Source organism: Eptesicus fuscus, chromosome 3, assembly GCF_027574615.1.
Source record: "Eptesicus fuscus isolate TK198812 chromosome 3, DD_ASM_mEF_20220401, whole genome shotgun sequence".
Lineage (NCBI taxonomy): Eukaryota > Metazoa > Chordata > Mammalia > Chiroptera > Vespertilionidae > Eptesicus > Eptesicus fuscus.
Genome location: NC_072475.1, coordinates 59,122,669 through 59,148,076, shown reverse-complemented (window position 1 = coordinate 59,148,076; position 25,408 = coordinate 59,122,669). Strand labels below are relative to the sequence as shown.

At 37.1% G+C, this 25,408-nt stretch overlaps 1 protein-coding gene across 2 annotated transcripts in view; it reads left to right on the top strand.

Annotated features, from left to right (window-relative positions):
- Positions 1-25,408, top strand: part of STXBP5L (syntaxin binding protein 5L) — a 218,925-nt gene that overhangs the window by 52,726 nt on the left and 140,791 nt on the right. For both annotated transcript variants that reach the window (XM_054713945.1, XM_054713944.1), the window contains exons 5-8: positions 3,547-3,681; positions 11,909-11,972; positions 21,042-21,125; positions 24,071-24,194. In XM_054713945.1, the coding sequence (XP_054569920.1) occupies positions 3,547-3,681; positions 11,909-11,972; positions 21,042-21,125; positions 24,071-24,194 (407 nt within the window). The remainder of the gene's footprint in view (positions 1-3,546; positions 3,682-11,908; positions 11,973-21,041; positions 21,126-24,070; positions 24,195-25,408) is intronic.

The following is a 25,408-nucleotide window of genomic DNA, read 5'->3' as shown; positions in this document are numbered from 1 at the left end:
AGGGTCTGGTTTTCTTTTTTTTTTATTGTCTTTATCTGAGTTTACTCTCAGGTAATCTTATCTTCATAGAATTAATTAGGAAGTTTTCTCTCGTGTTTCTGGAAAAGATTGTTAGAATTGCTAATTGTTCTTTAAATGTTTGATAGAATTCTCTAGTGATGAAACCATTTGAGCCTAAAGATTTATTTCTTTTCTGAAATTTAAAAATTATTAATTTTACTTAATTGTTTCAGCACTAATCAATCTATTTCAGATTTGGAGAGATGGGCTAATCTGTGTTTTTTGAGGAAATGGTCCATTTTATTTAAGTTGTCACATATACTTGTGTAGAGCTGTTATCATGTTTAAGCTTGTATGATCAGTCATTCCTTATTTTACTCCATTGGTAAATTATCTTTTCTTTCTTTTTTTCTTGTCTGTCTTGCTGAAGATTTTTCAATTTCATTGAAGTTTTCAGTGAAACTGCTTTTTATTTCACTGATTTTTCTCTGTTGCTTTTCTGTTTTTAATCTCATTGATTTCTGCTCTTTATTTTCTTCTTTTGTCTATTTGGTTAGAGTTTATTTTGCTCTTATTTTTCTAAGCTCTTGAGGTGGGAATTCAGTTATTGATTTGAAACTTTTTCTCTTTTCTAATGTATTTAGTGCTATAAATTCTCTTTAGGCATTGTTTTAACTGTGTTCCAAATTTTGATTTATTATATTTACGGTGTCATTCACTTCAATGTATTTTTTTTTAATTTCCTTGTGATGCCTTCTTAGTTCCATTGGTTACAAGTGTGTTGCTTAGTTCCAAGTATTTGGAGATTTCTCTTGTGCTTTTAAAAAATTGATATCTAGCTTGATTCCATTGTCTTTAGAGAACACATTCTACATGATTTGAATTATTTTAAATTTGTTGAGGTTTGCTTTTTAGATCAGGATGTGGTCTATCTTGGTATATGTTTGTGGCTGCTAGAAAAGAAAACCTATTTCTCCCTAGTTGATCAGATTATTCTATAAAGGTTGATTAGTTCCTATTGGTCATTAACTAGTGATTTATTCTTGCTTCCCACATGGCCTTCACTAACACAATCGTCATTCAGAAATTAAATATTCTATGAATTTTTTAAACTTCATTTTTATTATTGACACTATTACAGATGTCCTCATTCCAACTCCCTGCCCTTGCCCACCTCCACCCAACCCCCACACTCCCCTTCCCTCTGGCCATCACCACACTGTTGTCTGTGTCTATGGGTTATACATATTTGTTCTTTGGATAATCCCTTCACTTCTTTCATCCAGCCCTCCCCAACCCCCAACAGCTGTCAGTCTGTTCCATGTATCCATACCTCTGTTTCTATTTTATAAATCTATAAATGTAAATAAAGGTAGAAAATATTATTTCTTTTGCTGTAGGAGAATGAGAATAAACTCAGAGTTTCATTTGTTAGGAATTATATCTTATCCCCTATGAAACTGCAGAGATTAGACTTATTTTTAAAAGTTGTCTTATGTTTGATATTTTACAACTAACTATAGACAACAAAATTGAGCCATTTTTTGGTTGTGTTTTTTTTTTGTTTGTTTTTGTGTGGGGTTTTTTTGCTGTCTAGTTTCTTGATTAATAGCCCATTAGTACTGTGAATGAAATTCAACTAAATTTTTACTTATCTGTTTAATTTTGTCTCTTGTGTTACAGTTCTAGCTAAGTACAGATTATACAAAATTTATCAGATGCTTTTCTTAAAGAAATTTTATCTTTTTTTTCATACGATTTGAGGTGTGTTTTTTTTTCATAAAAATTCCTAAGTATCAATCTTTGACTTAAGATGCTGAGGGGATCTTAGGGTAGCTTAGTATCATCATCATAATTATCATCAGCTGTTTTTGGGTGACTACATAGTGACAATGCATTACCCCCACTATTAACTTACCAATTTAGGTTCTCATTCTGAAACTTGAGAGTGAGTAAGCAGCATTCAGCCACAGAACAGTGTTCCTTATAATGTAGTTTATAGATTATTTGCATAAGAATCACCTAGAGCCGTGGTCGGCAAACTGCAGCTCGCGAGCCACATGCGGCTATTTGGCCCCTTGAGTGTGGCTCTTCCACAAAATACCACGGCCTGGGTGAGTCTATTTTGAAGAAGTGACATTAGAAGAAGTTTAAGTTTAAAAAATTTGGCTCTCAAAAGAAATTTCAATCGTTGTACTGTTGATATTTGGCTCTGTTGACTAATGAGTTTTCCGACCACTGACCTAGAGAAGTGCTTCTGAAATGGTAATGTGTATATGACTCACCTGAGGTTCTTCATAAAATGCATTTTCTGATTCTGAAGTGGAACCTGAGATTCTAAGTCCTACTAAGTTTCCAGGTGATATCCATGCTGCTGGTCTATAAACTTTAATTTTTAATAGCAAGTACTGAGGATACTAGTTAAAATACTAGTCATATGTCCCATCCCATGGAGTCACAATTTGTGTAGCCGGAATCTGGGAATATTCATTTTAATGAGATATTTACTTATACTAAAGATTAAGAATTGTTATATAATTTAATGTTTTTTTTCTTTTTAAAAGATATATTTTTATTGATTTTAGAGAGGAAAGGAGAGGAAGAGCGAGCTAGAAATATCAATAATATCAGTAATGAGAGACAATCATCGATCGGTTGCCTCCTGCATCTCCCCTCCCCCGCTACTGGGTATCAAGCCCACAACCAGGGTGTGTGCTCTTGACACTCTATCCACTGAGCCAAATCAGTTAGGGCCCTATTGTCCTTTTTAGGAGTTATTAAAGAGCACGAGTAGATCAAACTAGAAAGAGTGATGATGCTCTGAAGAGAAGACTGTTAAATGTCCAGATTTCATGTATAGAAGTCATGGTTGCCCTGGCTATGGAACAGGCTCCCAGAGTTGGCCAGAAAGTCCATTGTGAAGATGAGGCAGAACAAACAAACAAAAGGGAATAAGTACAGTGTATCTCTGACCTTATAAATTTTCTTTATATTACTTAGATGCCAAGCATCTGAATAAAAAGTAGATAATTTATCATCTTAAGTAGACAAACTCTCTGACAACTCTGAAATTTATGTTTTAAATGTACCTAATTTGGACTGAACATTACTAAAAACAAAAAAACAAGCAAACAATGTAGCTTGGTAGAAAGATGGTAATTTTACAACCAAACAAGAATAGATTTTAATTCCAGTTTTGCCACTTACTAGCTGTCAGTCCTAGACAAGTAAAAATAAAAGATTTTTACTTTAGTTTTCCTCTTTGTAAAACAGAAGTATATGTCTGTCTTGTAGTGCTGTTTTCAGAATTAGAAATAATATTAGTGCCTAGGTTAGATACTTATTTAATAGTGGGCATTATCATTATGGTTTTTAAAATTATACTGTTATCCTGTACCCTCACTAATAAGTAAATGCTACTTGAGTATATAGTAAATTTTATTGTTTATGTAGCTATCACTACATAATAAGTTTAAGGAAAATTAGTGCTATCATGCTGACCAGAAATAAAGTTAGATATTTTAATTGTAATTTTCTTTCTTTCAGAATTACTTACTGTCATCTACCTTTCCAGAGTAAATGGCTCTATGTTGGAACAGAAAGAGGAAATACACATATTGTAAATATTGAATCTTTCATTCTTTCTGGATATGTCATCATGTGGAACAAGGCAATTGAACTGTAAGTTTGAACTTGAATATCACTTTATTGACATTAAATATTTCATATGGTTATGTAACATATAAATTGTAGTTATTTGAAACATTATGGCTAATTTATGATTAATATGAGTGAAAAGTTCAGCCAAAATAATTAGAAAACATAAAGGCTTTTAAAAATAGATATTGTAGTAGTAACATATGATAATTTTAGAATTTCCAAATACTACAGGTAATTAGCAGTATGTATGCAAAATTTGGTGATAAAATATTAATTCTAAAAGTTACACATGGAAATCATTCCATTCCTTATAGTCAACCTTAGTATAGCCACTTCCATTGATAATGACAAGTGGATTATGGCCACATATAGTTTTATGGAAAAATAATCATTATCAGTTCACATACAGGGTGGGGCAAAAGTAGGTTTATAATTGCAAGTACATGAGCTTATTCTTGTATTATTATTAATTTCTAGAGGCCCAGTGCACAAATTTGTGCACAGGTGGGGTCCCTTGGGGTGGCCTGTGTGGATTGGGCTGAAACCGGCAGTCCATTTCCACCTGCCGCTTCCACTCATCCCAGCCCTGCTGCACCTGTGGCAGGCTCACGCCCAGTCAGTCCTGATTGGGAGAGGCTTGCGCCTCCACAGCAGCACTCACCAGCCGTGAGTGAGCCGAGCATCTGGTGCCCGTCCCGAGGTGGGTAGGAGAGGCCAGGACATGATTAGCCCTCCGGACGGGCAGTTGGATGTCCTTGCCAGCCTGGGATCCAGATCTGTCCCACTGACATTTGCGTCGGTTGTTCAGGAGCCACCTGGCAGCCACTTTTATATTGTTTCTTCCTTGCGGAGCATCTAGGGAGGGTTGCAGCCGCGGTGCCCAAGGCCAACTTCCAGGAAGCCAGAGGTGCTGGTGGCACTGGTCCATCGGTGCCTGGCCCATTCTCCGGAGATTGGACCTGCAGGACTACTGAGGGAGTGAGTGGCTGCTGCTGGGGTGGTGGGCCGCCAGGATGGGTTGGTCAGCTGAGCAGCACTCCTGCTATGGGAGCGCACTGACCACCAGGGGACAGCTCCTGCGTTGACCATCTGTCCCCTGGTGGTCAGTGTGCGTCATAGCAGGAGCACGTCATAGTTTATTATATATATATACTAGAGGCCCGGTGCTCAAAATTCATGCACGGGGGGAGTTGTCCCTCAGCGCAGCCTGCACCCTCTCCAATCTGGGACTCCTTGAGGGATGTCCGACTGCCCGTTTAGGCCAGATCCCACCGGGATCACAATCCAGGACTGATGGCTCCCAACTGCTCGCCTGCCTGCCTTCCTGATTGCCCCTAACCGCTTCTGCCTGCCTGATCACCCTCTAACCACTCCCCTGCCAGCCTGATTGATGCCTAACTGCTCCCCTGCCAACCTGTTTGCCCCCAACTGCCCTCCCCTGCCAGCCTGTTTGCCCCTAACTGCCCTCCCCTGCAGGCCTGGTCACCCCTAACTGCCCTTCCCTGCAGGCCCAGTCGCCCCCAACTTCCCTCCTCTGCCAGCCTGGTCACCCCTAACTGCCCTCCCTTGCAGGCCTGGTCCCTCCCAACTGCCCTCCCCTGCTGACCATCTTGTGGTGGCCATCTTATGTCCACATGGGGGCAGGATCTTTGACCACATGGGGGCAGCCATCTTGTGTATTGGAGTGATGGTCAATCTGCATATTACTCTTTTATTAGATAGGATAGAGGCCTGGTGCACAGGTGAGGGCTGGCTGGTTTGCCCTGAAGGGTGTCCCAGATCAGGGTGAGGGTTCCCTTGGGGCATGGGGTGGCCTGGGTGAGGGGCCTGTGGTGGTTTGCAGGCTGGCCATGCCCCCCCCCCCCCACTCCCCACAACTCAAGCAGAGGCCCTGGTATCTGGGATTTTATTTATATTCTACAATTGAAACTTTGTAGCCTGGAGCGAAGCCAAGCCTCCTGCTTGCTCCGTGACGACAGCCATTTCTGTTGGAATTTACTTATCTTCTATAATTGAAACTTTGTAGCCTTAAGCGGAGGCCTGGGCCGGCCAGGGTGTGTGGAAAGCTTGGCTTTCTCCATCGCCAGGGGCAACCCTAGCCTCCTGCTCTCTCTAGCTCCGTGGTTGCCACCATTTCTGTTGGGGTTTTCCGTATTTTCCAGCGTATAAGACGACTGGGCGTATAAGATTTTCCTGGGTTAAAAAGTTGTCTTATACGCCGGAAAATACAGTAGTCCAATATATCTAATCCATTACATCTAATCCCATCAATATAGTCCAATATACCGTATTTTCCAGCATATAAAACAACTTTTTAACCCAGGAAAATCTTATACGCCCAGTCGTCTTATACGCCAGAAAGTACGGTATCTTCTATAATTGAAACTTTGTAGCCTGTAGTGGAGGCCTCACCGGCCAGGGTGTGCAGAAAGCTTGGCTTCCTCTGTCACTGGGGAAACCCAAGCCTCCCTCCTGCTCTTCATGGCCGCAGCCATCTTGGTTGGGGTTAATTTGCATAATCACTCCTGATTGGCTGGTGGGCATGGCTTGTGGGTGTAGCAGAGTGATGGTTAATTTGCATATTACTCTTTTATTAGATAGGATAGATTGTATCACTTTTCATACGAACAACTGTAAACCTACTTTTGCTCCACCCTGTACTTTTTTTTAAATCCTTACCCACAGATATGTTTTACTGGTTTTTAGAGGGAGAGAAGGGAGAAAAGGAGAGAGAGAGAGAGAGAGAAATTGATGTGACAGAGAAACATCAATCAGTTGCCTCCCAAATGTGCCCCGACCAGGGATTAAACCTGCAACCTAGCTATGTGCCAGGACCAGGAATCAAACCCCAACCAACTAAGCCACCTGACAGGGTGCCACTCTATATTTTTTAATGCTGGAGCCACTCTATATTTTTTATTCTTCCTTTGCCTTAACATATTGTTCTAGGCTCAAGGGTGAATAAATTTATTAACATTTTTATGTTGTGATGTATACAGCTATTTGGGTATGTGATTGATGGCAATTACCACTTTGACTTTGACACTGATATTTACATTTCTACACATGTAAAATGTGAAATCCCCCACATGTGAAATTGCATGGAATTCTAAGCTATCTGTAGTATGTACACAGACAATTTTCCTGGTTAATCACAAAAACAAATTTTCTTTAATAAGTGTTTATGCTCTATACATATTAGTTCCTTAATAAGATAAAGTTTTTACTTGAGACTGGCTCAAGTAGGGTGGGGCAAAAGTAGGTTTACAGTTGTGAGTACGCAAAACACAAGTTTATTCTTATATTATTATTTATTAATTATTTTATTATTAGTGAGACCGTGAGAATAGATGAGATTATACATGAAGAGTACATAGGAAAGAGGTAGTAAACTAGTAGACAGTGAACCAATTCACAGATATGTTTTATTTGGCCATCAGAGTATTTAAACATATCTGAATTATTAGTTTCTAATATTTAAAAATTGGTAGAGTAGAAATAAAAATTTAGATTTTCAGCTTTCATGAAAAACATTCATAATGAGACAATCCTAGTCCAGTATTCTTGCATGGTAGTGAGTAATCAACTGGAAATGAGTAACAACTATCCTTTAGTAGGTGGGTAATGTGCTATCTAGTTGAGCACAGTTTTTATTCAGCCTGTTTAACTCATTTGCAATACCTGCCTTGCTCCCATGGGCCCTTGAATTCATGACCACATCTAATATGGGAATAGATGGCAGTCTAGAACAGAATACAAAGGAATACCAATATTTAAGATATAAAAACAAAGTCCACAAAGGAAACTGTCAAGAGCCATTGGGGTGAGTCAGAGGAAAAGAAATAAATAGGGATACTTAGAATAATTGCTGGGCGTTATTTAGATAGACATTTATGAATTTAAGTTTATTGATAATTCTATCTAAAGTATTTTTGTGGGATTTATAGAATCTGGAGTATACAGCTGCTTTTTTTTTTTTTTAAGTCAATTTCTAATGGCCATTTTTTCCCTTTGATGGAAAAAATACCTTTGGTATTTTCTAAGTTTTATTTTTTCACAATAAATTATATTTCTTTTATACTTAGAAAAAGTCATTACAAGTAGTGGAAATGTAATGCTAGATTATTTTCTGACGAGTGTTTTATAGAGTCTGAGAATCTAAATGGAAGTCTTGCAAATAATCTAAGTGTTTCTTAGTGTATTTCAGTGATTTCCTTAATATGGTCAATGAAAAAGGATTCTATGAATCAATAATTTTGGAAAATATTGAAAATTTGCAATGGTCATTTGCATACTATAGCCCTAAGAAGTTCTATAGAAGAAGAAAATATTTATCTTTGTTTAATTCAGGGTTTCCCAAGCTTTTTTTGATATGGAACACTATGTGAAATGCCTTATATAGTCACTAGTTTATCATGGAGTACACTTTGGTATTCATTGCTCCAATCAAACCCAAGAGACCGGGGTTTGTGGCTTATTGGGTATTATTAGTTCCAAATGGATAATTGAAGGACATTGTTCTTTATCATAGGCATTTATATTATAATAAAACACTGCATTTTATATGTAAACTAGGGACCCAGTGCAGGAATTCGTGCACCTTGAAAGGAACTGTGGGCCGCGAGGCTGTGGTAGGCACAGGGGCGGGTCTTGACCCATCCTCCGTGCCCCCACCCAGCCCCTCCCGCCGCAGTCCCTGGATCCCTGTCTGCCGGCAGCCCCCTCCCGCCACTGCCGCTCCTACACACTGACGGCGCCAGCCTTGCACCCGCTGATGGCACCAAGTGATTGGGGCTGGCGCCAGGTGCTAACAGTGGGTGTGAGCGGTGGCTCCGGCATCAGCAGCGGGTGTGAGGGGTCAGCGCTAGCAGCAGGTGTGAGTGCTGGGCAGGACTACGGCGCACAAGAGCAAAGAATTTTCAGTCACCACCAGAGGCTCACCTCGATGACAGCAACTGGTGCCCTGCCCACTCACCTGCTCCACCATCCCACCAGGGCCGACGCCAACCATGTTCCACACATGCCCCCTGGTAGTCAGCACACATCATAGCAACCGGTTGTTCAGTTGTTTGAGTTGTTCTGCCGTTCGGTCTATTTGCATATTAGCTTTTTATTATATAGGACTAGGGGCCCGGTGCACGAAATTCGTGCACTGGGGGTCAGAGGTCCCTCAGCCCAACCTGCCCCCTGTCACATACTGGGAGCCCTCAGGGGATGTCCTACTGACGGCTTAGGCCCACGCCCCACAGGGAGCGTACCTAAGCCGCAGTCTGGCCTCCCTTTGTGGGAGGCAACCGGGCTGGTCAGGGGAAGGCACCAGCCCCATCACCCCACTGCTGCAGCCACTGTCAGTAACCGCAGCCACCAAGGTGTTTTCATCAACACGGACTCCAGTCCCTTCACCAAGAAAAAAATGACAACTTTCTTTAGGCATTTTCAAGATGTGTCTTTCATAGGATATGGATTTCTTTCTTTATTTTTTATCCTCACCTGAGGGTATGTTCTCATTGACTTTTAGAGAATGTGGAAGAGAAAGAGAAAGACAGAGAGAAACACTTTGATTGGTTGCCTCCTGCATGAGCCCTGATCTGGGCCCCAGCCAGAGAAGAGCCTGCAACCTAGGTACATGCCTTTGATCAGAATCAAACCCAGACCCTGCTGTCTGCAGGCTGAGGCATTATCCACTGAGTCAAACCAGCTAGGACAGGATATGACATTTCTTAGCCTTCCAGCAGTGGACCTTCATTTTTTTCTCCAGAAGTGTGGTGGAAAAACCCTAGATCACCTTTTTGGATTCTTATTACCCAAGTTACTAAGAATATTACCAGTGGCATACAGGAAGTTTAGCCAATGTGCAGTCAGAAAAGGTGTTTCCTCTATAGTTCACACCAATGGAGGGCTGGGCCCTGCTTTGGATTCTTATTACCCAAGTTACTAAGAATATTACCAGTGGCATACAGGAAGTTTAGCCAATGTGCAGTCAGAAAAGGTGTTTCCTCTATAGTTCACACCAATGGAGGGCTGGGCCCTGCTCAGGCCTAAAGCCTCTGGCCGAAGCTTTAGGCCTGGACAGGGGCCCTCCAGCTCCCTCTGATCACCGGCTCAGCCTCTGCCCAGGCCTGCCCAGACCAAAAGCCTCTTGGGCAGGAGCGGACCCCCAGCTCCCTACAATCAATCGCAGAGGGTCCGCTCCTGCCCAGGCTGAAAGCAGACCCCCAGCTCCCTGCCCAGGTGATCAATCGCAGGGGGTCCACTGGTATACCAGGCCGAAGAAACCCCCAGCTCCCTGCAATCGTTGGCCGGGGGTCCGCTGGTGCCGGAGCAGACACCCAGCTCCCTGCTTTCCATGGCAGGGGAGCTGGGTGTCGGCTTGTGCACCAGGCCAAAAGCCTCCGGCGGAGGCTTTTGGCCTGGAGCTGAAGCGGACACCCAGCTCCCGGCTTTTGATGGCAGGGGAGCTGGGTGTCCACTCGTGCACCAGGGAGGCTTTTGGCCTGGAGCCGGAGCGGACACCCAGCTCCCGGCTTTAGATGGCAGGGAAGCTGGGTGTCCACTCGTGCACCAGGCCAAAAGCCTCCAGAGTGGACACCCAGCTCCCAGCTTTCGATGGCAGGGAAGCTGGGTGTCCGCCCGTGCACCAGGCCAAAAGCCTCCGGCACCTCTCAACTGCCGGATAGGCCACCCCGAGTCCTGCCCCCCAGCCTCCCGCCGGCCCAATCGTGGGTGTAGCGGAGTGATGGTTATTTGCATATTACCCTTTTATTAGGTAGGATGATATAACTGCTTAAAGCTCTGTAAGCTTTTTATAAAGCTCTGTTTAATTTCTTTTCTTCCTGTATATATTCTAGAATGCAAATAGTAACTCTTACTTAGTTATTCCAATGATTTACACCAATCATAATACATACTATTTATTGGGTACTTACTATGTTTTGACATTATAGTAGGTGCTATACATATATTCTAATCCCCACAATTATTCAGTAGGATTAGTACTATTACCTCCATTTTTAGATGAGAAAATTTAGGGTAAAACCACTAACAAAATACCTATTCCTTTCAGTCACTCTGGGGAGTTAATATTTGGCGAACTTGGAGTTACTTAATTTGTCACTTTTCTCTGATTCCAAAGAGTTTCTAAAATTTAAATCTTTATTGTTTTATGAAGAATCTTTGATGATTTTCATGTGTTGTTAAGAAATAAATTACAGCTATATCTGTATAATCATAATAGAATTGACCTGGCACACTTAGGTCATTGAAGAAAGGATGTGGAAAAGTGAGCAATAATAAATCTGCGGTCATTTTCAGGTCATGTCATATTTTACCATGACATAATCACATTCAACAATGATCTAAGTTAAAGTAGGAAATATAAAAGAAATATGCCAGATATCAGAGTAGAATAAATTTAAAGTCATATTAACAGAGCACAGAACTCTTTAACAGTATGCTCTTAGACTCATAATGATCTGTTATTGATTACCCTAGGTCCGTGGTCGGCAAACTGCGGCTCGCGAGCCACATTGCGGCTCTTTGGCCCCTTGAGTGTGGCTCTTCCACAAAATACCACGGCCTGGGAGAGTCTATTTTGAAGAAGTGACGTTAGAAGAAGTTTAAGTTTAAAAAATTTGGCTCTCAAAAGAAATTTTAATCGTTGTACTGTTGATATTTGGCTCTGTTGACTAATGAGTTTGCCGACCACTGCCCTAGGTAACCAGATAAATGAGACCTAAAAGTGAACTTGGTTTTCCTAGTAGGTCAGTTTTCTGTATGCTAGCTATCACTAGAAAGAGTTTTCTTATAAATCTGTACTTTTTGTAGGAGATTTTATGTCAAAAGAAAATTTTAAATCAGGTATGTACTTTGCACTTCGGTTGAAGCAGGTTTATAGCATCAGCCTTGTGGCTTTGCAAATTGTTCTTTGTCTGTATAGGTAAAAGTTTAATTTCAAACTTTCAGAGGCCCAGATTTGGCAACAAATACCTAAGATAATACAGAATCCCATTGTTATGTGGGTCTATGTTCTTAAACCTGATTTTTTTTAAAAATCACGCCTCCTTTAGTAGAGTAAGTAGAAGAGAGAAAAGTAATCTTAAAGTAAAACAACTCAAAAGTTAAATGAATCTAAGCTAAACTCTAGAATATTAAGAGTGTATTACAGTATAATCTTAATTTTTTTCCAGTTTCTAATGGTATGGTATTTTAATGTTTATTTTTTAATTACTGTTTTAAATTGATTTAACAGATCCACAAAGACTCATCCAGGTCCAGTTGTACATTTAAGTGATAGCCCAAGAGATGAAGGGAAAGTGAGTATTACAGTGTTATTCTTGCATTTATTTTCCTCATTCTTAAATAAAGATATTTCTTGCTATTATTTAATGTCTAACATCTCTAGCACAGTTCATGGCATTCATTGTAATTTAAAATTAAAATACATTGATTGAAATGTTTGATAAACTAAAAATGATGAAGGTTTCATCAGAGAAGTGAAAAATAGAGAATAAAATAACTGATTATAAATATATGAAGAGAGAATTAGTGATCTGGAAGATAGAAGAAAATATCTAGACAAAAGCATGGTGAGATAAAAGGATGAAGAGCATTTGGGACATAGTAAAAATGTGTAACATATGTATAACTAGAGTCACAGAAGAACAGACATAATGTGATAGCAGCAATATATGAAGAGTGAATGAATGATAATTTTCTAAAACTAATGACAGATATTGAAATCTAAGATGTACTGTAGACATAAAGCAGGCTTACCAAAATGTGAAGTTCACATATGCATATCAAAGACAAAGAGAAAAGTCTTAAAAGCAGTCACAGTATAGAAAAACAAAAAGGCAGTAAGACTAACAGCAGAGATCTCAACAGAAAAATTGGAAATGAGGACAATTGAGTGATAATGTCAAGATTCTGGGAGGAAAAAAAGCAACTGCTTACACAGAATTCTATACTCTACCAAAAAATTATTAAAAACATATGATGATATTATTGCAACTTAACATAATTTGCAAGAATTCATTAATAGAAAATGTACTCTAGTGAAAAAACTAAATGAGTTCTCTAAGAAAATAAAATTGATCCATTTTAAAAGAACAGAGAAGAGTAAAGAACAACAAACATGGATAAATATAAGGGACTGTTTGATACAAATAATAGTAATGAATTCTGGGAGTGTAAATACAAGTTAAAAATAGGTAAAAAGTTGGTATAAAATCAAATGAATTCAAGTTCTAAGGTCCTTATAACTTCCAGAAAGTAGTACAAATACTAATTTATATTAAAGTTTGATGAGTCATGGAAATATTTTGTATTCTTGTGGTAATGCTAGAAAAATAAAAATATATTTCTAATGGATAAGTTAATGGAGTAGGACACTGCAATAATAAGTACTTAGAAAGGAAAAGAAATAGTAACACTAAACAGATGGCACAAACATAAAACAAGTACATTTGTTCTAAAGTATTTCAGCAATTATTTTAAATGTAAACAGATTAAATTGGCTAAAGGACAGTAATTGGCAGATGTGTCAAAACATACTGTTACAAGAGACGCACTTTAAACTTAAGGATATAGAAACATTTAATGTAAAAGGATCAAAAAAGATAGCATAGAAACCCTAAGCAAAGAAAACTAGCGATACTAATATCAGACAAAGTAAATGTCTTAATTCAGGTGTTATAACAAAAAATACGATAGACAGGATGGCTTAAACAACAAACTTATTTCTCATAGTTTTGGAGGCTGGAAAGCCCAATATCAAGGCACCAGCAGACGTGGTATCTGTTGAGGGCCTGGTTTCTAGATGGTCATCTTCTCACTATGTCCTTATATGATAAAGAAGACAAGAGAGCTGTTGAGTCTTTTTTATAAGACCACTAATCCCATTTATAAAGGTTCCACTTTCATGACCTAATAACCTCCCAAAGGCCCCACTTCCTAATCCATCACCTTTAGAGTTAAGATTTCAAGATACGATTCTTAAGCGGACACAAACATTTTTATGTCATAAAATAAGACCTAAAAGCAAGAACTTTTTCTAAAGGGAAGATTTTGTAATATTCAATTCAACAGGAGAAGTAATAACCCTCAATTTGTATATGTCTAATAATATAGCTTCATATTGTATAGGCAGTACTTGCTTTGCATGGTACCATGTTAACTGAAAGATGCATAACTGAACCATGTTTTTGTTTTCCATGACTCCTTAGTGGGTGTGTGTAATTTGACAGAACTAAAAAATATAAAGCAAATTTGATAGAACTAAAATGAAAAATACCCAAATTCGCAAATGTAGTTGAAGATTTTAATACACCTCTCTGAGTCACTGAAAGAATAACCAAAATAATAATAATAATAGTTAGTGAGGACAAAGAAAATTTGAACATGATTAACTAATTCAACCTAATTGATGTGTGTAGTACATTATACCCAATATCTGCAGACTACACATTATTTTCTAAGTGTACCTGGAATATTTACTGAAGTTGTATATTTGTTGACCCATAAAACATGTTTCAGTAAATTTCAGAGAATTAAAATAATGCACAATATATTGTGTTAACTACAGGATAATTTAGCAAGATTATCAAATATAAATAGGAAACCTCCTAACTGCTTAGTAATTAAGCACTATACTTCTGAATAACTTATATGTCAAAGAAATCAGTATTGAAATTAGAATATATTTTTAATTATACTAGAAATGTGATATAGCAAAACATGTGGACAGTAGCTAAAGCTGTGCTTAGAGGAAATTTTATACATTTTTATTGAATTTGTTAAAAAGTGAAGAAAAGCTGAAAATCAATGATCTTAGTGTAAAGTTTGAAATACAGTGAATTCAATTCAAAGAAAGTAAAAGATAGATAATAATAAAGATGTGATGGTTAATTTTATGTGTTAACACAATTGAGTCATGGGATAACCAGAGATTTGGTCAAATATTATTCTGGATATTTCTGTGATGGTGTTTTTGAATGAGATTAATATTTAAATCAGTAGTCCAGTAAAACACATGGCCTCCCGAATGTGGGTGGGCCTCCTCCTATCAGTTGCCTGAATAAAACAAAACAGCTGACCTTCCTCTATGGGAAGAGAATTCCTCCTGCCTTATTGCTTTTCAACTGGGACATCAGCTTTTTTCCTGCCTTCATACTTGATCTGAAACATCAGCTCTTCCTGGATCTCAAGCCTGCTGGCCTTCAGGTAGGAATTACACCATCAGTTCTCCTGGTTCTTCAGACTCAGATGGAACTATACTGCTGGCTTTCTGGGTCTCCAGTTTGCCAGCTCACCCTGCAGATCTTGGGACTTGTCAGCCTCAGTAATCATGTGAGCTAGTTCCTTATAATAATCTCTTTCTGTATATACATCCTACAGGTTCTTTTCTCTGGAGAACTTTGACTAATACAAAATATGAGAACAGATATTAAAATAAATAGAAAAAAATGTAGTACATTAGTAACATCAAAAGTTGATTTTGTGAAAATACTAATAAAATTGATGCATCTCTGGCAAGCTGATCAATAATTGAAGAAAAAAGCCGAAACCGGTTTGGCTCAGTGGATAGAGCGTCAGCCTGTGGACTGAAGGGTCCCGGGTTCGATTCCAGTCAAGGGCATGTACCTTGGTTGTGGGCACATCCCCAGTAGGGGGTGTGCAGGAGGCAGCTGATCGATGTTTCTCTCTCATCGATGTTTCTAACTCTCTGTCCCTCTCTCTTCCTCTCTGTAAAAAATCAAAAAGAAAAAAAAAAAGAATTGAAGAAAAAAGTACAAACACAACCAATTTGCGTTCATCTCAGAAACACAAAGGTGTTTTAACTTTTCATAGTCAATATCATATCCATATTAACAGAAATAAGGAGAAAATGTATTACAATAAAAAGAAGCATTTGATTTAATTTAACTTCCCTTCACGATAAATAAAATTATCTTGTAACATTAGGAAAAGAAAAGTAATTAATATGAACTTCATTTATTTACCCAAAAGTATGAAAATATCCTCCTTAATGGTGAGTTAATGTTTTCCTCCTGTAATAAGAAATGATAAAAGATGCTGACTATATATATCTTTTATTTAACATAGTGCAGCTATTGACAATATTAGTTGTTTAAGGTGAGAAGGAATTGAAGCTCATGCAGTTTTTGGAAATGAAAACTGGTATAATTAATTTGGAAATCTGCTTGGCACTATTAATTAAAGTTAAACATACTCTTACCACATGAATAAATATGGATAAGTATATATCTGATAGAAATGCATATATGTGTTCACCAAAAGGCATTTATAAGTTTGTTCATAACAACAATTACATTATCTGTAAGATGAATAAATTGTGGGGATAGTTACCTTTAGAGAAAGAGGATGAGGATATTGACTAGGTAAGGTTGTGAAATAGGCTTCTGAGTGTCTTGCATTGTTTTTCTTCTATTTCTTGTTTTTCCATTGTGTTTCTTGACTTGGTAGTATTTTCTTGAGTATGTTCACTTCATCATAATTTATTAAAGACACATCTGTAACTTGTGTACTTTTCTCTGTACTTCAATAAATATATTTATTAAAATATTAGAGGCCCGGTGCATGGATTCATGCACCGGTGGGGTCCCTCGGCCTGGCCTGTGCCCTCTTGCAATCTGGGACCCCTTGGGGGATGTTGGATTGCTGGTTTTGGCCGGATCCCTGCAGGCCCGGTCCAGACAGGAGGGAGCCCAATCCTGTGCATTGAGTGTCTGTCCCCTGGTGGTCAGTGCACATCATAGCAAACAGTTGAGCAGCCTTAGCATATCATTAGCATATTATGCTTTGATTGGTTGAATGGATGACCGTATGACCGGACATTTAGCATATTAGGCTTTTATTATATAGGATTCCTGACAAAAAAAGGTATAAAAATGAATTAACACACACTTCCTTATGTATATATGTGTGTATATATTAAATATATAGAATCCAAGATCTCATTTAATGGGGGAAACACTTAGAGGCATTGGCACTAAAGTCAGGAAGAAAGCAAGGATGCTTTCTCTTCCTCTCCACTATTCTTAATGGATTTTTTTGTAATGTGTTTAGATACATACGAAAAAAGGAATAAAATTTGGAAAGGAAGAAATAAAATAGTCCCTATTTTAGGTTTTTGGTAATATACCTGGAATTCCTGTTAAAATCAACATTAAAATGAATACAAACAGTGAAAGAATTTAGAGAGTAACATACTAAAATCCAACCATAGAAACAGTACCCTCTTAGAAGAGATAATTAAGAGATCTCATAAAACAGCAACCAAAAATCAAAATAATTAGCTATAAAATTAACAAGAAAATCTATGCATGGAAGACTTTCCAACTTCCTGAAGATACAGAAGTGTACTTGAATAAGTGAAAGGTATTCTTTGCTCTTGTTAAAAGGACTCATTTTTCTTCTATTTCCTGAAATTTGGTATTTAAATGTTTTTTCTAAAGTCAAATGATTATATCACTAAACAATTAAAATTGTCTCTTTATATATGTTTGTAAAACTATACATTTCTCTGTTGACAAATATTTACCTGTGTCCCATAATTTTCAATATGAGGTATTTGTATTTAATTTCATAATGATTTCTTTTTTACCATTAATTATTTAGGAGTATATTTTTTAGTTTCCAAAATATTTTTGTCAGTGACTTCTAATTATTTTGATACTTTGGTATGTGTTTTTTGTGTGTGTGTTTTTAAATCCTCACTTGAGGATATTTTTTCCATTGCTTTTTAAAATACATTTTTTTAAATTGATTTCAGAGAAGAAGGGAGAGGGAAAGGAGAGAGAGATCGAAACATCATCATTGAGAGGGAATCATTGATGGGCTGCCTCCTGCACGCCCCCTACTGGGGATCGAGCCCGAAACCTGGGCATGTGTCCTGACTGGGAATTAAACCATGACCTCCTGGTTCATAGGGAGACACTCAGCCAGTGAGCCACACCAGGCAGGGTCCATTGCTTTTCAGAGAGTGGAAGGGAGGGAGGTGGGAGGAGGAGGAGGAGAGAGAAACATCAATGTGAGAGAGACACATCAATTAGTTATCTCTTGCATTCACCTGGACTGGGGCCAGTGATCCAACCTGCAACTTAGGTATGTGCCCTTGACCAGGAATCGAACCCATGACCCTTCAGTAAGTGGGCTGATGCTGTACCCACTTGAGTCACACTGGTCAGGGCTGGTGTTTAATAATTAACATACATTTATGAGATAATCTATTTTCCTCAAATAGTGTTCCAGGTTCTGATGATGTAGTAGTGAAGAATTCACCCCACTTCTGTGCCTTTATGGTACTTACATTCTATTATGGGAGGTATATTTTTAAAAATATATATGTATGTATACACACACACACACACACACACACACATACACATAAATATATAAATATATGTAATACTCTATAGTTTTATGTTTTGGTGTGGTCACACATGTTGCAGAGTGATCTTGCTTTTGTCTTGATCCATCTTTGTCACAGAATGACCTTGTCTGATATCTCCTGGATGTCAGGGTCTGTTTTTCTCTATCTCAGTTCTCTAAATGATTCCACTGTTTTTTTACATTTCCTGTATTATAATATTGTATAATTATCTCAACTTATGACATTTTGAGGTTCAATATTTTATATTTTGTAATTTTTACTGAAGCTGTTGCTAATAATGTTTTAAAACCTCCATTTTCAGATACTTACTTTGAAAAAATGTATTAGCATTTTAGAATACTATTTTATTAAATCTTTGGGCTCAGATTATGAAAGGTTATATTCACTAGAGGCCTGGTGAATGAAATTCATGCACTGGGGATGGGGGTCCCCTCCGCCTGGCCTGCGCCCTCTCGTAGTCAGGCAGTCGGACATCCTTAGTGTTGCCATGGAGGCGGGAGAGGCTCCTGCCACTGCCAGTGCACTTGCCAGCCATGAGCTTGGCTTCTGGCTGAGCAGCGCTTCCCCTGTGGGAGTACACTGACCACCAGGGGGCAGCTCCTGTGTTTAGTGTCTGCCCCCGGGTGGTCAGTGCACATCATAGTGACTAGTTGTCTGCTTTCAGGCCAAAACCAGCTCTATGACATCCTCCGAGGGGTCCCTAATTGTGAGAGGGCACAGGCCAGGCCGAGGGACTATACTGGTGCGCCGTTCAACCAATGTTTCGATCTCTCTCTCCTTTCCCTCTCCCTTCTTCTCTGAAATCAATTTAAAAAAATGTATTTTAAAAAGCAATGGAAAAAATATCCTCAAGTGAGGACTTAAAAACACACACAAAAAAAACACATACCAAAGTATCAAAATAGTTAGAAGTCACTGATAAAAATATTTTGGAAACTAAAAAATATACTCCTAAATAATTAATGGTAAAAAAGAAATCATTATGAAATTAAATACAAATACCTCATATTGAAAATTATGGGACACAGGTAAATATTTATGAACTTCTAAGTGTTCATAAATCTGAGTTTAAAATGCTATTATAAGTCAGGGCTGGGGAGGGACACGGGAGGTTGGCCAGCTGGGGAGGGACCGCAAGAGGCCTCTAAGGCATGTTCAGCCCATCTTGCTCAGTCCTGATCGGCCAGACCCCAGCAGCAAGCTAACCTACTGGTTGACTGTCTGCCCCCTGGTGGTCAGTGCACGTCATAGCAAGCAGTTGAGTGGCCTTAGCATATCATTAGCATATTACACTTTGATTGGTTGAACTGCCTACTGGTTGATCAGACACTTAGCATATTAGGCTTTTATTATACATGATTTTTTCACTTAAATCAGATTTTTCAAACTTTTTAGATATACAAATCTTATTTCCATATACTCTATAGGAATTTTTCTCATATACTACATAGGAATTGGTTTTATTATCCATCATTTTCTCTGGTATGTAAACAGAATTTATTTGAAGTTGAAACACATCTTAGTACAATATGTATGATTTTATATAAATTTTATTTTAGGCCCCTGAACAGTTTGGCTCAGTGGATAGAGCGTCGGCCTGTGGACTAAAGGGTCCTAGGTTCAATTTCAGTCAAGGGCATATACCTTGGTTGTGGGCACATCCCAGTGGGGGGTGTGAAGGAGGCAGCTGATCGATGTTTCTCTCTCGTCGATGTTTTTAACTCTCCCTCTCCCTTCCTCTCTGTAAAAAATCAATAAAATATTAAAATATATTTAAAAATTTTTATTTTGGGAAATATTCTTTAAATTTACACTTTTTTATTATGTATTTTTTTATTGATTAAGGTATTACAAATGTATCATTATGCCCTTTAGTTTGTAAAGAAGCTCAATTGTTTTGTCAAATCAATTTTAAAATTTATTGTATGGTTTAAAAACAAAATAAGAATATGTTATAGCTTCAAAAATTAGCATACATTGCTTTCCTGACCTGATATATGAAATTTTATTTCCTGTTAAAACTACTAGCTGGTTTATTATTTTTTGTGTAAGTGATTAAGTCTCAGGATGCTATGTTGGAGTAGCTTATAACCAGCACTATATTTTCTGTTTTACCACAGAGTTTTGTGGGGTTTTTTTTGAATATTGAAACATCATACTGTATAACAATTCTCATCAGAGAAATATTAATAGATTTCTAGAAAGTTAAGGCAAATCCATGGGCTATATTATTATTTCAACACTGGCCTATTTTTATCCTTCCTGTTTTTTCAACCAAGGACAGATTAAATTTAATGAAACATAAGCCCTCAGAATCATAGCAAAAATCAGCATGTCTAGGACTAGTTGAAACTTGAATATGATCTTATAATCATCTGTTCTCAGATTCTTTTATTTTAAAATGAAGAACATGTATTTTAATTGTCTTGTTTATTGATTTATAAACAAATATTAACCACTTTTAATGATTTGAATCTCTAGAATACCTTTGTGAACTTCTAAGTGTTCATAAATCTGAGTTTAAAATGCTATTATAAATCAAAGAAAAAAGAACTTGATATAGAGAAACTAGATGCCAAATTTGTGGCCACATTTTCAAGTGCATAGGACTGAATGGCATTATACATAATTTATTAAACTTACTTCATTTCATCCTTTATTTCATCTTTATTTTTTCTATCCCTTTTTTCTTTTGCTTCAATTTATTTTTTTGTTGTGTCATGTATTTTTACATATTTCCTCAATTTCTTTTTGGAATGAGGCAGATATAATTGGTAAATGTTTATATTGAAATAGCATATTTGCCAGTTTTTTAAAACATAGGAAGTCTATATTCAGAATCTGGAAAAATTGGTATTCTAAATAAAGTTATATAGCATGATTTCATTTTAATGTATTAACATTAAATTTTATTTGGAATAAGTTAAAGTTAATGTTAGCATTACAAAATGATTGTTCTGTTTCCCAGCTGCTAATAGGTTATGAAAATGGTACTGTGGTATTCTGGGACTTGAAATCTAAAAGAGCAGAACTGAGACTTTATTATGATGAGGTAAGTGATTTCTCCTGAAATATTTGAAACAGTGTTATGACTGTCTGTTTTTTGCTTTTAAGCTCTGTATGTTACCAGTATTCTTATCATTGGGACACTGACTGATTCTGATTCAATGCCTCACACTTCCTGTTGGTATTTGCACAAGTTCCAACTCTGGGTTGTTTTTCTGAGTGGGAATTCTGCCTTGACTGCCCTTTATGGCATCTTATATACTTTAGTGCCTATTACCTGTACTGTATAGCCACCTTCATCTAAAGTTCTTTTCCTTTCTTTAGGCTGTGTGCTTTTGTCTTACCTCATTATCCTTACGGTCTCTAAAGACACTATTCACACAGAAAATTATTTTTATGTGTCATCAAATTTAAGTTGTTAAATTGAATAGTCTTATTTTCTAATACTTGCTTCCTTAGAATAGAGATTTTGTACATAATAATGCCTAGTAGTAAGAGTTAGTAAGATCTTGAAGTTTTATTGTACGTAGTTGAGGCTGATTAGTGTTTCATTTAGGGAAAGCAATTAACTCCTATTTATAAAGGAATAGTCTCTGACTTTATACTTCAGATGTTCAGAGATTGACTCTAGGCCATTAATTATTTCCATCATCAGGAAAGGCTAATGTGAAGACAGTGAAGCTGGAGGCAAAGGTGAGAAAGAAAGGGGAATTGCCTCTTATAGCTGTGAAAATAAAGGTTAACATCTGTGCTTTCAATTAAAATTTTAAGATGGTAGAGTAGGGAGAGATAGGAATATACAGGTCAACAATTGCTGTCTGGTTTCTCCCATGCTTATAGGGAAAGAGCGCAGAAGAATGTAAGATAACACTGATATAAATACAAAAATAATTTTTAAAAACATTTATAACTCTTCCTTTCTGTGCTCCCTCCAATCCCCTCTTAACAGTTTTTAAGTTTTGATACTTAAAGATAGCCAAAGATTTACAGTAATGTGGGCATGCTTGGTGAAAAATACTACAGCAAGTGATGTTATACAAATATACTCTTTATGATAAACTTTTGGGGCATCTTAAATCATAAAGAAGGATTTTCCTTATGTTAAATACACAGAATGAAAAGATAAGGATGGAAATTGTTCCCTCTCTCAAGACTAAGCAGCTAGATAAGAGTCTAAATACCATCTGGGAATTTAGCCAGTTGGAACTAGAGTAGAGCAGCTAAAAAGGAAATTCAGAGGAAAATGCTGAATCAAATAGTTTTCTTATGGCCTTGAACAGTGTAGAAGGAATGTTTCTAACCTTAAAAAGCAAGCAAAAGTATTTACAATGAAATGTTTTAATAAGGATTAACTGTTTAAGTAAGTCAGTAGACTACTACACTTACCTACTTTCTACCTAGAAATCATTTTAAATATTGATTTATATGACATATGTATCATTTCATTTGGTTTCTTACCTTTCTAGTGTCTTTTACTAACAAGATTATAATTTTAAGACATACAGTGGAACCTCGTTTCTGTGTTCTACATTTTTAAATTCTTTTTGAATTAGTTGTATTTTAGTAGAGCTTTAAAGTTCTTTTTAAGTAAAGAGTAGGGTATAAACAAATAATTACAAATTGAATATTTATTCATTAAGTCAGGTCAAATGCCACCTCTTCAATAATGCACTCTTTGACATCCTCCTCTCTAATAACAAGTTGTTTTTACATGTCTACTCTTCTATACCATATGTATACTTTTATAGTACTTACTTGTTTTGGTTTTGTGTTGTAGCTATTACTTTGATATGTCTTCTCCGGGAGGTAGAATTGACTGGGATAGGAAGATGGGATGGGCCTGAGGGCACTTCCTCTGCCCCACCACATGTAGAAAAGCAGTCTGAGAGAACGGAGGCTCATCCAAGTTAACATGTAGAGGTGGCAAGAAGTGACATTTCCCTTCTCTGCCTAGTAATGAAGAGCAGGGTGAGAAAAAAACTTAAGTCCACAGTTTCATGTTATCTTTTCCACTTAATCAAATCTTATCTTTTGAAGTACAACTTATATCCTGTTTCCTTTATGATGTGTCTAATGATTACTCTAGCAGTCAGTTACCTGTAACTCTAATAATACTTACTGTTTGGAAGTTCATTTATGTCAGTCTTTCCTAGCTCACTGTTCTCTAAGTTCCCTTAAGGAGCGGATCCTGTTGTATATATCTGTTCAGCTTTTATGTCTACTAGAGCACCTACTTTATGCAAGAGACTGTGCTACCACTGGGAATAAATTTGGGAAAATGAAGTAATTCTTTTTAATTTTCTTTCATAACTACAGAGTGAATCTGTAAATAAAAAAATTAATTCTTCTTACCTTAAATCAATTTAATTTTTTTATGTTAGAGGCAATATGGTACTACAATGACTGAATATGGGTTTTTTAGTTAGACCTGAGCTTTGAGTTGTGTGACCTGAGCAAGTACCTCAATCTCTCTAGGCCTATTTTCCCATGTGTAAATTTGAAAAAATAATACTTTTTTATAGGATTAAATGAAATAATGTACATAAAGTACTTCCCATTGATCTGACTCATCATAAGAGATGGTGGCTCTTATGTAAATTGTTTTTTAAATTAGCTACTTTAAGTGGAACTAGCCCTCTACCTTACCAGAAATCTTCTTCAGATAACCTTTCTTTTACTTCTATGTAAACAATTTTTCAAAGAAACATTATAAGATACAGGGAGGATGTAGAATTGATAACAAGTTGTGGGATCTAATGATGTTAGAAAATTTACTTAACTTTTATTTATCTCAGGAGATGAGTTTTTGTACCCTTTTATAAGCCCATAAAGGGATGAATCAAAGATAGTATAATCTGGGTCAGAAAAAGTATATATGTTTCTTAAGTGTTATTGCTATAATAATTTTATGTCAATAATTTTTCTTTGAAATATAGAATGATATAATATCAACTTTCTCTCACTCTACTTGTTTAATTGTTATTCCATTAGGCTATTCATTCAATTGATTGGCATCATGAGGGCAGACAGTTCATGTGCAGCCATTCAGATGGTAGCTTGACTTTATGGAACCTGAAAAACCCAAGCCGTCCTTTCCAGATCACAATTCCACATGGTAAGATGTATGCTTTCAAAAGGAATAAACTATAGAATTATAGTGCTTTGATTTAAAGAGGTGGTATCAATGTGTTTGGTAGAAAGAAGCAATAGGACATAGCTTCTGATTCTAAATACCTCTTTTATACCTCATTCAGACCCCCCACATTATGTTCCAAACTTCCTGTCTATCCACTTTCCTACTTAGTAAGTGATACTTATATAGACCTTTCCAACCAAAAATTGGATAATGGATGGTTGATATATCTGAAACAGAGGAGATAATAAAGGATATTTGGCCAGTTTTTAAGTGTTAAGGAGAATGGAATTACCTAGATCTGACTTTCAGACCTAATTCCTATCTGTTATTTTCTAGTTATTACATTTATTTCCATTTCTGCCATTTGGTTCCACTAAATTATGAGGACTGTGGTATTATTATAGGTTGTATTTATTTTATCTTCCTCATTGAAAAGCATACTTAGCATTTATGTTGAGCATGTCCACCTATCTTTGATTCAGATGACCATATTATTTTCAAGAATATTGGTGATCAGAATTCTATGTTTACCTCAAAGTGTTGGTTGTTTCTTAGAATAGAGAGGTCAAAACCTACCATTTAACTGAACACATTCTATTTTATAGTTTCTGAGCATATATAAAGTGTAGCATTTAGAAAACAGTGATTTTTTAAAATAATGGATGACTTATAAATCACAATATGGAATTATTTCATCTTGTGTTAGCTGCCATGTTTTGTACCACAGCTGCATGCTCCATCTGCAGATGATTAATACATTTAATCTGAAGTGCTTTACTTAGAGATTACTTTAAATTTAGACACTTACATGAGATGCTTTATTTAAAGATTGCTGTGCCTGGGCTGGTTTGGCTCAGTGGATAGAGTGTCAGCCTGTGGACTGAAGGTTCGATTCCGGTCAAGGGCACATGCCTGGGTTACAGGCTCGATCCCCAGTAGGGGGCATGCAGGATGCAGCCAGTCAATGATTCTCTCTCATCATTGATAGTTCTATCTCTTTTGCCCTCTCATTTTCTCTCTGAAATCAATAAAAATTAAAAATTAAAATAGAAAGATTGCTGTTATGGAAACTTTTGGATACGTATTTGCTATACATCTACTCAGGTTTAATTATTTGTTTCTATGATAGGTTCTCCTCCCCATCAACTCTCCCCACCATTTTAACTTTTATTTGCAAATGTGTGATATGGCTT